Here is a 15,085-nt window from a genome sequence, read left to right as displayed (position 1 = left end):
AGACTAAAATTCAAAGGGATTAAGCAACTTGCCTAAAATAAATGTTACTAGGTGGCAGAGTCTGGATAAGAACACTACAATTTATTAATCTATTCTCTGTCTATGGATGTTTGGGCAGTTCTAATTTTTTGCTATTTCAATAAATGTTGCTAGGAATAATAGTGTATAGGTCTTATGGTATATATGCACAAGAGTTTCTCTAGAAGACAAAGAATAGAAATACTGGGTCACAGGATATACATATGTTCCAGTTCTCATAATGAAAATGATTTTTGAGGTGGTTTGAACAATTCATGTATTCACAATCGGCGCTCCATATTCTTACCAAGACTAGGTGCTGTCACACTGTTCACTCTTATATGTATTTCTGCTATTTAATTTCTATTATAATGGATCCATCTTATTAAAAATTATATAGTGGCTTTCCTTATGTGAATAAGAAACTCCAAGAATGAACAAAAGAATAAATGAACACACAGTCTGTTACTTTAAAATAGTCAATATACTTTCTTAATATGGCTTGTTCCTACTGATTTTCATCCTCATTTCTTTGCTTTACAAATATTGATGTACCTGTCTCTTTCTGTTAGCATCTGATGTTTCATACTTCTGATTTTCTGGTACATGTCAATTCCTTTGCCCAACAATGACATGCTTCAAATTTTCCACTAAAAAACTGTTTTATGCTTAACCTCAGCTACAAACTCATCAAAAAGTCTTTGTTGATTCAGTCACAAGTTAATCACTCCCTCCTTTGAATTACCTTAAAATTATATGTATCTATCACCCTATATTCTGAGTACTCTTTTACTTACGTTTTTCCTGTGAACCAGTGCTATACTCCGAATGTTTGTGTCCCCCACAAAATTCATATGTGGAAATCTAATTACCAATATGATAGTATTAGGAGGTGGGGCTATGATTCAATTAGGAAGGTAGAGCCCTCATGAATGTGATTAGTGTCCTTATAAAAGAGACTCCAGAGTGCTGTCCTGTTCTTTCCACCATGTGAGGATATAGCCAAGTATCACTTATGAACCTGAAAGTGGGCCCTCACCAGGCACAGTCTGTGCCTTGAGTGGACTTCTGAGACTCAAGAATGGTGACAAATTACTTTTGTTTATAAGCTACCCAGTCACGGCATTTTGCTGTAGCAGCTAGAACGAACTAGGACAACCTGTAAGGAGGGCTCTGCCTAAGTTTTATCCCTGGAGCATAGAACTATATGCCTGGCACACACTGAAAATTCTATAATCTGTGACATGCAAATATCCAATAATCAGATCACATTGATACCTCAGGAGTAAATGTGATATATTAGAAAAAAAGTGTATAAAGAGAGCTCCTTAAGCAATAATAAATCTAAACACTCTAGCTAGCTAGCTAGACAAGGTCTTGCTCTGTTGCCCAGGGTGGAATGCAGTGGCACGATCACAGCTCACTGTAACCTTGACCTTCTAGGCTCAAATGATCCTCTCACCTCAGCCTCCTGAGTAGCTGGGACTACAGGTGGACTCCATCATGCCTGGCTAATTTTTTGCTTTTGGTAGAGACAGAGTCTTACTATGTTGCTCAGGCTGGTTTTGAACTCCTAGGCTCAAGCAGTCTTTCCGTCTCATCCTCCCAAACTGCTGGGATTACAGGCATGAGCTATCACACCTGGCAAAAAATATCTTTCAATAACTGTTATTCAAAGTTCAAGTTATAAAAACAAATTATTTCCATAATCCTACCCCCATGGAATAGCCACTATTACTATTTGACATATATCTTCCTAAACTTCCTAATGCATGCACATGTGTTTACATGCTATGTATAATTTGATCCCATTTATATTGCAGTCTATCCACACAGTGCTCTTTTTCTTCACTCCTTAACATTCCATGGACCTTTCCCCATACCAGTATACAAGTTACACTTTGCAACTGCTGCAAAGAAGTCCAGTATTGCATATGTCATATATTACTTAGCTAATACTCTGATTATGGGCATTTAGGTTTCCAAAATTTTGTTATATGCATTGTAATGTACTTCTTTTTACATATATCTTGGTGTACTTGTATTATTTCTTTAGTATTAGTTCCTATAAATGGAATTGTTGAATAAAGTATATACACATATTCAATTATATTACCAAGCTACCCTTTGGCAAACTTATGTTATCAACTGAAAACCCCTTAATTGTTTAAGACAGAGGATACATTTCCTTACATCTCTGCCCACACTGGGCCTTACTGCTTACCTAACTTTTATATTAGGGATGTTCAACCTAAGTATAAATGCGTATGATATAATATAATATAATACAATATACCTACCCTAGTAAAAAAAATTCAAAATCTGAGCATTCTTTTGAGCCACATGTCAGTGCTTAAGAAAATCTGAATTTTGGAACATTCTGAATTGTGGATTAGGGATGCTCAACCTGTAGTAATAACCAAAACACTTTCTTAATTTGGATATGATTGAGCATAAAGTGTTCAGACTTAGACAAACTTCTATTTTTTTTTTAACTGGGTTATAACCCCTGAAAAGTGACAATTACTATGGAAACATGAACATAACATAAAATTAGGTGGTGAGAAATGCCAAAAATCTTCCACAAGAGCAAAAAGTTTAATATATGATAGGCACAAAGACTGTAAATACACTGGCATGACCTCTAGCTTAAAAAAAATTACATCTATAGCATTTATATATACTCACTTTCAGTGCTTTTAGTATTGTATGCTGGCACAGGCTAATGAGTATTGTCTACAAAGTAACCCATGCCAATAGTTAATGCACAATGAAAATTTGTTTTACTCTCAGCTGCTGGTGTAAGAATTATTCTCTTATGGTTGATAAGTGCCTAGCTTTTTATTTTTCAAAGACTTCTATAGCAATTTTGTGTGTGGAGGCAAAAGGATACAGAGTAAAGCAATAAAATAATTCCAGCTGTAGCTCTTGATCAGAACATAAGGCCAGATGACAGCTGCAGAAAAAACAAAAAAAGATTTTGCTTCTCTCCTCCCTTTGCACCCCTTCTGCTGGTACTAGTTCTTAGAGAAAATTTAGTACTGTTTTGCAAACCCTTGTTAAAGTATGATTCCCAATAAATAAGTCAAATGCAGAAAAAAAGGGATATCACAGTCGACATACTGCTCAAGAACATCATTCTTGTAATTGTAAATCACAAATTACAGGTTTGCAAAATGTGTGGCTGGCTCATATACTACTAAAATAAGTTTTTAAATAATTATATCATTGGTTTATTAAATGACAGAAGTGGTTTAAAATTTTCTTTGGTAAAGAGCCCTTATATCTTGGCATTACATGTGTTAAACATGCTACCAAAGCAATTCTTTAGGTATTTAAAATTATATGCTCAAATTATGCTAGCTTAGGAACCATAGAAAAAAAGGAAAAAAATTACTCTAATTCCACAAGCCCAACAAAACCATTATTAACATGTGGTGTAGTGTTTCCAGTTGCAATTCATTTTAAGTTTGGCCACAACTGTCTCCTATTCTGTTCATTAGCTTTCTTTAGTTTGATTAGCTTAAGGGTAAGAATAAACCAGCCCTTGAATTTTTAGTTTTCTATTTGTCTGAGCTTTGACTGGAAACATTAACAGCATATAGCATTTTCTTTAAGCAACCTGAACACAGTGATCTGTGATGAAATAATATAGAAGGAATATAAAAAATGCAGCAAGACACAATGTCTGGCAATAGTGGTAAAGGAAAACAAGTCCTCTAACCTGGCTTACTCAACAGAAGAACTAAACTACGTTTCTAATGAAGAGTTAGTTTGGCTTAATGTGATATTAGGTTTGCAGAGATTGTTTACTGTCTGTAGATCTACTTTTGAGTTAATAAGCAGTAGTTACACACATCCTGCTAACACATAAATCTTCAACCCTTTAAATGATAAGTATATTTCTAGGATTTTTATCTTAAGGTCACACTCAAAGATACAAATTAAAATGTATGTAAAATGCTGTGGGAAATATTCAATGACATGAATGATTAAATTGTAGTATAGCTACATAATGTAATGGCTAAGATCAAAGACTCTGAAGTTAGACTGACACAATGAAAATGGCCAAGAGATTTTAAGCTAACTGCATTTTAGAAGTATGATCCCAATGGTGCTTTTAAAAGGAGGTATGCATTTGTATACAAGATGCCAGAAGAAAGAAAAACCTAAGCAGAAATATTCAAATATAAACAGTAATTATTTTTGGGTAGGAATGAATGATTCCTAATTTTGTCTTTGTAATTTTCGAAATATGCACATATTAGTCTAAGAGTCAATAAAATTTTAAATAACATTATGCAAAAAGTTATACAGAGAATTTTTTTGCTCTCTTATTGGGCAATAAATAAAACTCAACCTAAGATACAACAGGGCTTTCTGAAAACTGTTAAGGCAGCACTTACTAAAGGATTGTGATAGCTTGCAGTACCATTAAATACTCTGTACTACCTAAATAAAGCCAATCCACTAACTTAGTTTTCAGATATAGAGCCTTATTAAAATATTACCACCTTTGAAAATCATTACATGAACAATTCATATCCCTTGCCTAAAGCAAAATTAGACAAACATAAATCATAGCCTTCTGATCATTTTGGCTCAGAAATGACATTACTTACTTCTAAAAAAGATTAACTTAGGTACTTCTCAATGGCCAAACGAGAAAACATGACAATGTTTTACTTCATATCAATCAGATCTCATCTTTCTTCTGCCCAAAAACATGATATCTAAGATATTTTCCTCTTTCAACCTCAAGCCTGTTGTGAGGTAAGTTTTGTGGGTTTTGTTCTCAATCCAGCATATCTGAACAATAAGAGCTGTAAATGTTGTAAGTGACAACTCTGTCAGCACTTAAAATGATCTTAAAACAAGCATAAGCTAGCATTAAACAACAACAACAAGAAAAACCTAGACCAGGCACAGTGACTCATGCCGTAATCCCAACACTTTGAGAGACCAAGGTGGGTGGGTGGATCACTTGAGCCCAGGAGTTTGAGACCAGCCTGGACAACGTGGCAAAACCCTGTCTCTACCAAAAAGATACAAAAATTAGCCGCGAGTGGTGGTACGTGCCTATGGCTACTCGGGAGGCTGATGCAGGAGGACCATTTGAGCCCAGGAGGCAAAGGCTACAGTGAGCTGAGATCATGCCACTGCACTCCAGCCTGGGCAACAGAGTAAGACCCTGTCTCAAAAACAAACAAAAAAACCAAAAGCTCTCAACTGTCTCATTAAAATAGTCAAAGAAAAGAAACCAAATGAAAAGAACATTCACACCTTAATATTGGTTAGGTTTTTAAAAATCTTAACTTTTAAGACTTTTCCTCAAAACTTTTGAGTGCCAACTATGTATGTGATTAGCACTATACTACACATCAGGAATAAAAGATAAGAAAGATAGGATTTTAAATTCAAATGATGATCTGTTATAAAACCCTCCAAAGACAGATATGAAATAGAAAGGTAAATTTCTTTGTTGACTTATGATAATTGATGAAGACATTAATTGTTGAAAGCAGAAAGTTGTCCAATAGCTTATGAAGGAAATGTCTAGCAGTTATTGGTGCAGAAATAGGTACTCAAATATTTGTTGAATTAATTAATGAACATCCAAAAGGGAGAGGATTTCCACTCTTGACATTTAATGCCTTCAAAACATTTATTTAAATATAACATTATCATTACTTTTACTGTTAAAAAATTAGATAATGCATTATTCTTTTAAACTATATTAGTTGTCTTTGCAAACAATTGCCAATGAAGTAAACCCGATATAAACACCACCTTAAACAGATTTTGAATAATCTGTATTCAAAACATTTATGCCAAGCCCATAAGATGAATTATGAAACTTAACATGATCTATTTTATTCCTAATAAAGTAGCTAGATAAATCAGAACACACTGCAACTTCCCATACATTCCAAAAGAAGAATGACCTTCTAAACCTTTGGAACATCATGAATGAAATAAATGGTACTAAGGTAAATTTAAGAGTTTTCTTTTGCAGTTGTAACTCTGAAAAAATTAGCTATCATTCTAATCGTCTTAAGAAAAAGTTAAACTTCCCTTTCTGCTTGTGCATTCTTTACCTATAGATGCATTAAAAATTACCACAAAACTTAGCAGCTTCAAACACAAACATTTATTATCTCATAGTTTCTGTAAGTCAGAAATGTGGGACCAATTTAGCTGGGTGATTCTGGCTTATAGTCCCCATGAAGTTCTAGTCAGGATATTAGCAGTGGCTGTAATTATCTGAAGGCTTGTTTGTGGCTGGAGGACTTGCTTTCAGGATGGTTCACTTCACGTGGTTGTTGCTAGAAGGCTCCAGTTCCTTGCTGGTTGTTGGCAGATGACCTCAATTCCTCACATGGATCTCTTCATACATCTCTTCTCCAGTGTCTTCACGTATAGTAGCTGGCTTCTCCCAGAGTGATCCAAGAGCGAAAGCAAGATGGAAGCCAGAAATTTTCTTAGGATCTACCCTCAGAAGTCACACTTCATTTTCAACACATTCCGTGTGGTAGAAGTGAGTCCCTAGGAACAGCCTACACTCAGGAAGAGGGGAATTAGACTCCAATGATGAGAGAAGTATAAAATAATGTTTCCGTATTTTAAAACGACCATACTTCACTGCTCTTTGAACACCAATTATTTATATTTTTCTCATATTCAAAATACACTCTACCCTCCCATGACTTCCTAAAACTCTCATCTTTTTACAGCAACATCTTCAAAGCTAGGATGTTGTCTTCTAAACAGGTGCAGGTACAGATGAAATTTCCTGGGTGTAGGTAGTTCCTTAAATGCTGCTCCTTGAATATATATTGCTTCTCTCAATCTGGTTTCTGGAACTTAAGAGACAAATTACCTGCCCAACACATACCCAAAAGACAATGGTAGGACAGGCAGAGGGTAACTGCCATGTGACCTTCTTGCTCAAAAGTGGAAAAAATGAGAGGAACAACATAGTTATTGGTGCACATAATTCTGAAATCAAGGTGGCAATGTCAGAAGTTCCTAGAATGGAACTTAGGACCTGGGAATAATTTTTCATAACTCGTGGCTCTGGCCTGAGATCTTGGTTCTAATTTCTAATTTCCTTCTATTTTCATTGAAAGGTAGGCCAAGTTTGCATCTGCATAGTGTTTTCAACTTGCTTCCTGCCAGTGGAATTTTGGGGATCCAAAGGGCCCCTCTTCAATCAAAGGTGGTATTTCTGCCAATATAATGCTTTGAAAAACTTTGTGAATCTTGTAGAGGTCCACTCCATTAGATAAAAAGCACACTCATAAATGAGAAAAACTCTTCTCAACCTTAAACTTCTGCTAAGTGACATACATTTACACTTCGTATAGGACCTACTACTTCGATCGAAAGTTTCTCTGAGGTTCATCTTAAATCCTCCTGAGGTCTTAACAAAGGAATTTACACTCACATCCTTAGACAATGCTTTTCTGAGAAGGCCCTGGATTTTATCTTTGCTTAGAAACCATTTCTTAATCTTAGTCATTTGACATACTGAGAAACTGAGAATTTTCAAAACCAGCAAAGCCCTGGGTTCTTTCTGTTTAGGAGCCCTTCCTTAGCTTACTTCTCTCATTTACTGTTTATCATAAGCAGTAAGAAGAAATCAGGCAAACAGCTTCAACCTTTTGCTTGAAAACTCCTTAGCTTAACCACCCAGTACATTAGGTACATTTTCTGCTTCCCACATTACTGCCATGACATTGTTGCTAAGCTTTCAGCCACTAAACAAACATTCCCTTTCTTCCATTTTCCAATATGGTTTTCTTCATTTTCATTTAAGCCCTCACTGACGCTCTATCCAAAGATCTTCAAGCTTCCAGTAAGTCTCTTCGGAACTTCACTAAAACTCGCCTCAAAGACCTTCCAGCTTTTATTTACTGTCTGAGTCCTGAGTCCAAAGTCATTCCCATGTTTTAGTATTTGTTACAGCAGCACTCCATTTTCAGGTCTCCAGAATCTGCATTAGTCAAAAATCATTCCCAAATTTAGTGGCTTAAAATAACAAACATTTATTATTTCACAATTCCTGTTGACCAGGAATTCAAGAGCAGCTTAACTAGATGGTTTTGGCTCAGGGTTCCTCATAAGGTTGCAATGAAAACATGCCACAACTGGTCATCTATTAAGGCTTGCTTGGAGCTGAATAACCTGCTTCCAAGGTGGCTCACTAATATGGCTATTGTCTGAACGCTTCAGTTCCTCACCACATGAGTATCTACACAGTGTTGCTTGAATGTCCTTTTAATATGGCAGTTAGGCATCCTCCATAATGTGGGTGACCTCACGCAATTAGTTGAAAGGCATAAGAAAAAAGATTGAGGTCCTCTGAAGAAAATAGAATTCGGCCTTCTCATGACTGCAACATCAACTTGTGCCAATTTTCAGCGTGCCTGCCCATTCTGCCAACCCAGCCCACAATCTTATGAACCACTTCCTTAAAAAAGAAAAAAAAAATCCCAGAAACTTTACTTTCTATATAAAGATTGATATCTCTTATCTGAAATGCTTGGAACCAGAACTGTTTCAAATTTCAGAATATTTGTATGTGCATAACAAGACATCTTAAGGATAGTACCCAATTTAAAGATGAAATTTATGTTTATACACCTTATAACACACAGGCTGAAGGTAATTTTATACATGATTTTAAATAATTTTGTGCATGAAACAAAATTCTGACTGCATTTTTAGTGTGATTCATCACATGAGGTCAAGTGTAAATTTTTTCTACTTGAGGTGTCATGTCCATACTCAAAAAGTTTCGGATTTTGGGGCCAGGCACGGTGGCTCAGGCCTATGATCCCAGCACTGTGGGGAGGTGGATGGATTGCTTGAGCCCAGGAGTTCGAGACCAGCTTGAGCAACATAGCAAGACCTTGTCTCAAAAAGAAAAAAAGTTTCAGATTTTGGAACATTTCAGATTTTAAATTTTCAGATGAGGGATGCTCAACCTGTATTGGTTCTTTTCTTCTAGAGAAATCTGACAAATACAGTGTCTTAGAAATATTCTTAGTAATTGATAAGTTTATTGAATAAGGCTAGTGATTTCTTCCACATCCTTTATGTTTACAAATTCCTTCCAAGCCATTACTTACTTGTAAGTCATCTGCCCCTTCAGCTTCATTTTTTGATTCGGGGCATCCTAAGAAAATAAATAGAAGTTAATTAAGTATAGAATTTTTGTCTTAGAGTTCAGTATTAATGACTAATTGATTATGTCATTATAATACTTTAGAAGACTAATCAGAGATCTTTCTGGACTGCCTGGCAATTAAGGTACTGGCCACTTGTATTTGCCCGTTAGAATAATGGAGAATAATGTAATTATTTCCCTCCTCTATAGGTAAATTTCCAGCTGCTTACTAACGAGATGTTTTCTCTGAAAGTATACTATCTCTAGCTACCCCTGCCCCTAGTTTCTCCCAAATACTCAAAATTACTAGGCAGATTATAATTACATTGCTCTGATGATGCTAAGATGTGATTTATTCAATTTTTCTAAATGCTTTAACCCAGGAAACAGTATTTAGTACCCATAACCAGGATTTTAGTTGCTTTAGCTAAGATGGAAAACAAATGAGTTTTAATCCACTATTGACAGTTAATGGCCAATTGTTGTTACTGACTTTTTTGCATCAACGTCTCTGTACAGATTTTCATGCTGTTAAGAGTACCTTTAGTTTCAATAAATTAATAAGAAAGGATTTGTCCTAGCAAAGTACTCTTAGTTCATGCTACCCTTGAGAGGCACAGCTTAGCACGGAGTAGGCATGAGATAAGAAGAAGTGCGCCCTTTGGAAAGAGCAGCATATTTTATCTTTTTGTCACAGAAGGTCAAGTAAAAGCAATTTGAGATTGTTGAAAGTCTATATAGCAGCTGATAATAATGCTAGCTAATGTTTTTTAATGTTCAAAAATAACAAGGCAGACTAAGTACTGTAGTCTACTCTACCTAGAAGTTTGTAAGCTACTCCTTATAAATCATTTTTTAAAACATTAAACCCAATCTGTTTGATCCTAGTGAAAGAGGTATACTGTTATGGTACATGAGCATAAACTTAAAAGTAATTCAAAACTTTAAATCATATAAATTCCAGCAGCCATGGATACTATTTTTCTCTCTCTTTAAAGCACTGATTCTTCAAACCTGGCTAAAGGTTAGAATCAACTGAGGAATTGTCAAAAAATACACTGATGCCAGAGTATGGCATCAAACCAAAATATATCAGAATCTCTGTGGAATGAGGCACAGAACATCATGTATTTTTTTTTAAGTTTCTTATTTTTTTTCCTTCAAATTCAAATTACAATTCCTTGACTAGAGAACAATTCCTCACCATATTTGAACTTTCTTGGAGTTTTTGAAAAATAAGGGATGACTCGACTCTATTCCCCAGATAGATTCAATTGGTCTGGAGTGCAGACTAGTCATTTTAAGCTTCAAAAGCTTCCCAGGTGATTTTAATGTGTAGCCAAGGTTAAGAACACTGATCTAAGGAGAATTTATGGGGTCTTACAATAAAGACAAAATGGCTACTATTACTTCATAGTAATTTTTTCTGGATCAGAATAAAAAATTACTCATTTACCAAATTCTAATCTTTTAAAGTAGCTAAATAAATTACTTAACTACAGTTTTATGCACTATCAAAACAGATTTGTACAATGTATTTCCATGTTCTTGCCTGTGACTGGTCTCACAGTTTATGTTTTCAGATTTTCTTATTAAAATGACATCTTCAAAATACACAAATCACAACGTAGTCTAGCACACTTTCAGTTACTTTATATAGAAAGTTAGTTAAATTGAAATAATTTTCCTCCTAATTAGAAAAAAAAATCAAGTCTTAGATATTTCTTCCTTTATGGGAAGAAATGGGTTTTAATGTGAATTTTGTTTAAGTAAGCATAAGCCAGTCTTACATGAAAAAACATTATTCTTCCCTTCAAAACCTGTATGCTTTTGAGTTAATAATTTTAATAGACTGGCAAGATAACAAAGGAATAGATGAGCTTGTGGTCTCTGCCAATCCTCAATAATGAAATCAATCAAGTAAAGACTTTTGTCATGGAATAACTACAGTCTACATACATTTGAATATTACAAGTTCTATATAATTACCCAAAAAAAGGATGTGACTGGTGTCATACATACACAAGTAGAATACCAACTGGGATTCTCACAGCTGTACATTTCTATTCCCTCTTCCTTCAAGCTCTTATTTTAAAACATTTGAATTATCTGAAGTCAGCTGTTGATGGACTCTTCAAGATAATACATGCAATTGACATAGACTATGATGTGACAAATACAAATCACGTTAAGGAATGTATTATTTTATCTTCATCTATTGTGAGGTTTCAAAGCCTGGTCACATATCACAAAAGCTGACATGGTTAAAGTGTGAAAACTACTTTGGGTCAACTTTAAGAAAGATAACCTTTACTATATATAACCGATAAATAAATTAAGAAAATAGTCAAGAATACCTACCTTGAGAAATATCCTCTATAGCTCTTCGGATACCTCTATCAAAAGCCCTAGCATCAGCAGGACTTTGAAACGTAAGACCAAACTTCTTGTCATCAATCTTCCAGTGGTGAAATGTTGGAGTGACCTTATTATAAATGAGGTCTTTTTTAAGCATACATTCCAAAACCACCTGACAAAAGCCAAATACCAAAAATTAATATACATATATCAAATGCATCTAATGTAGCTCATAAATACAAACTGAGGTGATACAACGCTATTACTTTTTAATGAATAATTTTTAGTATTTTAAATAAAGTGGTCTACTTCACAAAGTCACTCAATAAAGAGATTAAGATGGAATAAAAAAATGCACATTATAAACAGGATGCTTATTATACTCCCATTTTAAGAATACACACATATATACACTCCCATTGCATACAAAATTTCTGGAGGAATATATCAGGAATTACTTCCAGGAAACAGGCAGGGGGTTGGTAATAATAGAAATTTAACTTTTTAAAATCATTTTTGGCTGGGGGCAGTGGCTCACACCTGTAATCCCAGCACTTTGGGAGGCCGAGGCGGGCGGATCACTTGAAATCAGGAGTTTGAGACCAGCGTGGCCAACATGGTGAAACCCCGTCTCTACTAAAAACATAAAAAATTAGCTGGGCGTGGAGGTACGTGCCTGTAATCCCAGCTACTCAGGAGGCTGAGGCAGGAGAATCATCTGAGCCCAGGAGGCGGAGGTTGCAGTGAGTTGAGATCACGTCACTGCACTCCAACCTGGGCAACACAGTGAGACTTCGTCTCAAAAACAAAACAAAACAAAATAAAGTCATTTTCCTAAACTTCTTAAAAGACGTATTTATATTTTGTGTAAGGATTTAATGGTCACAGCAGTAAAACAAATACACTTGGCCACTTTTTCAAAATATGCATTTAAGTGAGTTACCTAACTTTTGAAGTCTTAGTTTACTCATCTCTAAAACAGAAATTGCAGTACTAAAATATCCCAGAGCTTAGAGTGGAATGACCGAATGTGCATTCATGTTAAGAGCTTCATGCAATGCATGAAGCAATATACCCTTGGTTTTTAAATTTTTTATTTTGAAAGTATTTCAAATTTGTAGAAAAGTAACAAGAATAACACAGAAAATTCCTGTTTTCCCTTTATCCAGATTTATCACATTAATTTTTAACATTCTCTCCACATATATCCATGTATAAACATTTAATTTACTTTATTATGAACTATTTCAAAGGAGTTACATATATTATGTTCTACTGCTCTTTAATACACACTTGAGTATATTTCCTAAGTGCAATACTGTTCTCTTATGTAATCACAGTATGGTGATCTCATTCAGGAAATTTAAAACCAACAAAGAACTTTAATCTATAGACCATGTTCCATAGACCACGTTCCACTTTCGCCTACTATACTAATAACACCTTTTAGAGCATTTTAAAAATCCTTCCAGTATAGGATCCATTCCAGGACAGTTATAAGGTCTCTTCATTTTTTCGTTCCTGGGCCTGTCTTTCATTATATTCACAGTATGCTTTTAATATATGTTAGTTGTCAAATAAAACAAAAGTGGATATATTAGTGATCTTTGCAATTAATCTAATAAAAAGACTAGAACTACACACCTTAATTATTTTAAGAATCCCCTATAAGAAAACAGGAGGAAAAGAATTAAAAATAATTCAAATGAAACCCATAGTAGCACATGACACATAATAAATGCTCAGCTGGTATTTGGTGAAAGATTGTATTTTCATTACCTCCACTCTTTTCCAATCACCATTATCACTTGCACATCTCTTCCATGCACTGCTGATGATCCCCCTCAGATATTACTAGTAGTAGTGAATTACTAATAGTAATTGCACTACTCTGCAGGTAGAGTAATAATTTTTCTTAAAAAAAAAAATAGCAACTTTACTGGACCACTCCCTAGTTTCAATGTCTTTTCAATGCTTTCAAGACTAAAATTCTTACTATGACCTACTAGGCCCTGCATGAGCTGGCCTTTGTCTGTTTGCCAAATCCTTAAACTACAGTGGCAGACAAACATTAGGTACTCAACCAATACTTCTCCTCAGAAATCTTTTAGGCTTTATGCACTTCCCGAGGAACTCATTCACAGATCATGGACTAGGAATCTCTAATTTATACTTTTGGAGGGGAGGTCTGCTAGAGTCTGCTTATACTGGCTCCCAAGAGCCAGATATTAAATTTTCAAGAATTTTGGAAGCCATTGTTAAAAGCTAGAATATATAACTCTACAATGAAATAAATTGCATTAAAAATAAAATAATAAATACACAAAACTCATCAGTTCCTAATTATTTTACTATATTTTTTCAATTACCTATGTTCTTGAGGTAGTTTATGTCTGTCATATCTGTACGGTGGAAATACTATATAATGCCACACTGCTGCTCATTTCTTCCCAATGCTATATGCAATGATGGCATGTTGAGTAAAAGCAGCCATGGTAGAGGTATGTAAATGCTATAAATCATTGACTTGTGTCCCCTCTTGAAAGCTGATTGTTAAACCTTTTATCAGCATACCACTGAATATAATAATTCTTGGTAGTAAGTTTTATTAATTCAGAAATAACCAAAAATGTGACTAAGGTTCAGTCCTGCCCGTTTATAGGCAATGCAGTGAAATTCTCTCAAGACTTTTGCTTCCTATGCTTTGATGACTCTATGTGTATTAGAAAAGAATTAACCGCCAGGCACAGTGGCTCACGCCTGTAATCCCAGCCCTGTGGGAGGCTGAGGCGGGTGGATCAACTGAGGTCAGGAGTTCAAGACCATCCTGACCAACATAGTGAAACCCGTCTCCACTAAAATACAAAAATTAGCCGGGCGTGGTGGTGGGAACCTGTAATCTCAGCTACTCAAGAGGCTGAGCCAGGAGAATCACTTCAACCTGGGAGAGAGAGGTTGCAGTGAGCCGAGATCGTGCCATTGCACTCCAGCCTAGGCAGCAAGAGTAAAACTCTGACTCAAAAAAAGAAAAGAATTTACATGTATCCAGAGCTTTTATGAGTCGGCACTTTGCTAAAGCATTTTACACAGATTTACTATTAAATATTTGTTACAACCATTTTGCAACAACAACAACAACAATTCATGATTAAGTTCTACAATTCAAGGAGAAGTAAATGGTAGTGTCATAAATTACTGCAACATTTATACTATATTCATAAACAGTGGGAAAAGCAGTATTTTGTAAAACAATGCTAAATTGGAATTGTTAAAAAGGGGAAGACATAAAAACAGTTTGATTCTAGTTTTTTAATATATAATAATAACACCAAATTAATTTTTAATACATGAAAATATTACTGAATTAACCCCCTCTTCTATTTTACAAAATTAATATTTTCAACTATTAACTCTCAAATAAAATTTCAACGTGATCTACCCTAATCTCGTCTTCAAATGGCATCTATTGTTTAGAGCCTCCCAACACTCACAGAAAAAGTAGTTTTAAAAATAAGTTTAAGCACTATTCACAATAGC

The 15,085-nt window shown here is 35.0% G+C and overlaps 1 protein-coding gene across 2 annotated transcripts in view; it reads right to left on the bottom strand.

The window, feature by feature from the left end:
• Window positions 1-15,085, bottom strand: part of SPRED1 (sprouty related EVH1 domain containing 1) — a 100,477-nt gene that overhangs the window by 20,449 nt on the left and 64,943 nt on the right. For both annotated transcript variants that reach the window (XM_008969805.4, XM_003816703.5), the window contains 2 exons: window positions 11,552-11,720; window positions 9,153-9,199 (listed from right to left, as the gene is read on the bottom strand). In XM_008969805.4, coding sequence (XP_008968053.4) covers window positions 9,153-9,199; window positions 11,552-11,720 — 216 coding nt within the window. The remainder of the gene's footprint in view (window positions 1-9,152; window positions 9,200-11,551; window positions 11,721-15,085) is intronic.

The sequence above is a fragment of the Pan paniscus genome, chromosome 16 (assembly GCF_029289425.2).
Source record: "Pan paniscus chromosome 16, NHGRI_mPanPan1-v2.0_pri, whole genome shotgun sequence".
Classification (NCBI taxonomy): Eukaryota; Metazoa; Chordata; class Mammalia; order Primates; family Hominidae; genus Pan; species Pan paniscus.
The sequence above is the reverse complement of the archived record's forward strand: the minus strand, read 5'-3'. Positions and strand labels throughout refer to the sequence as shown.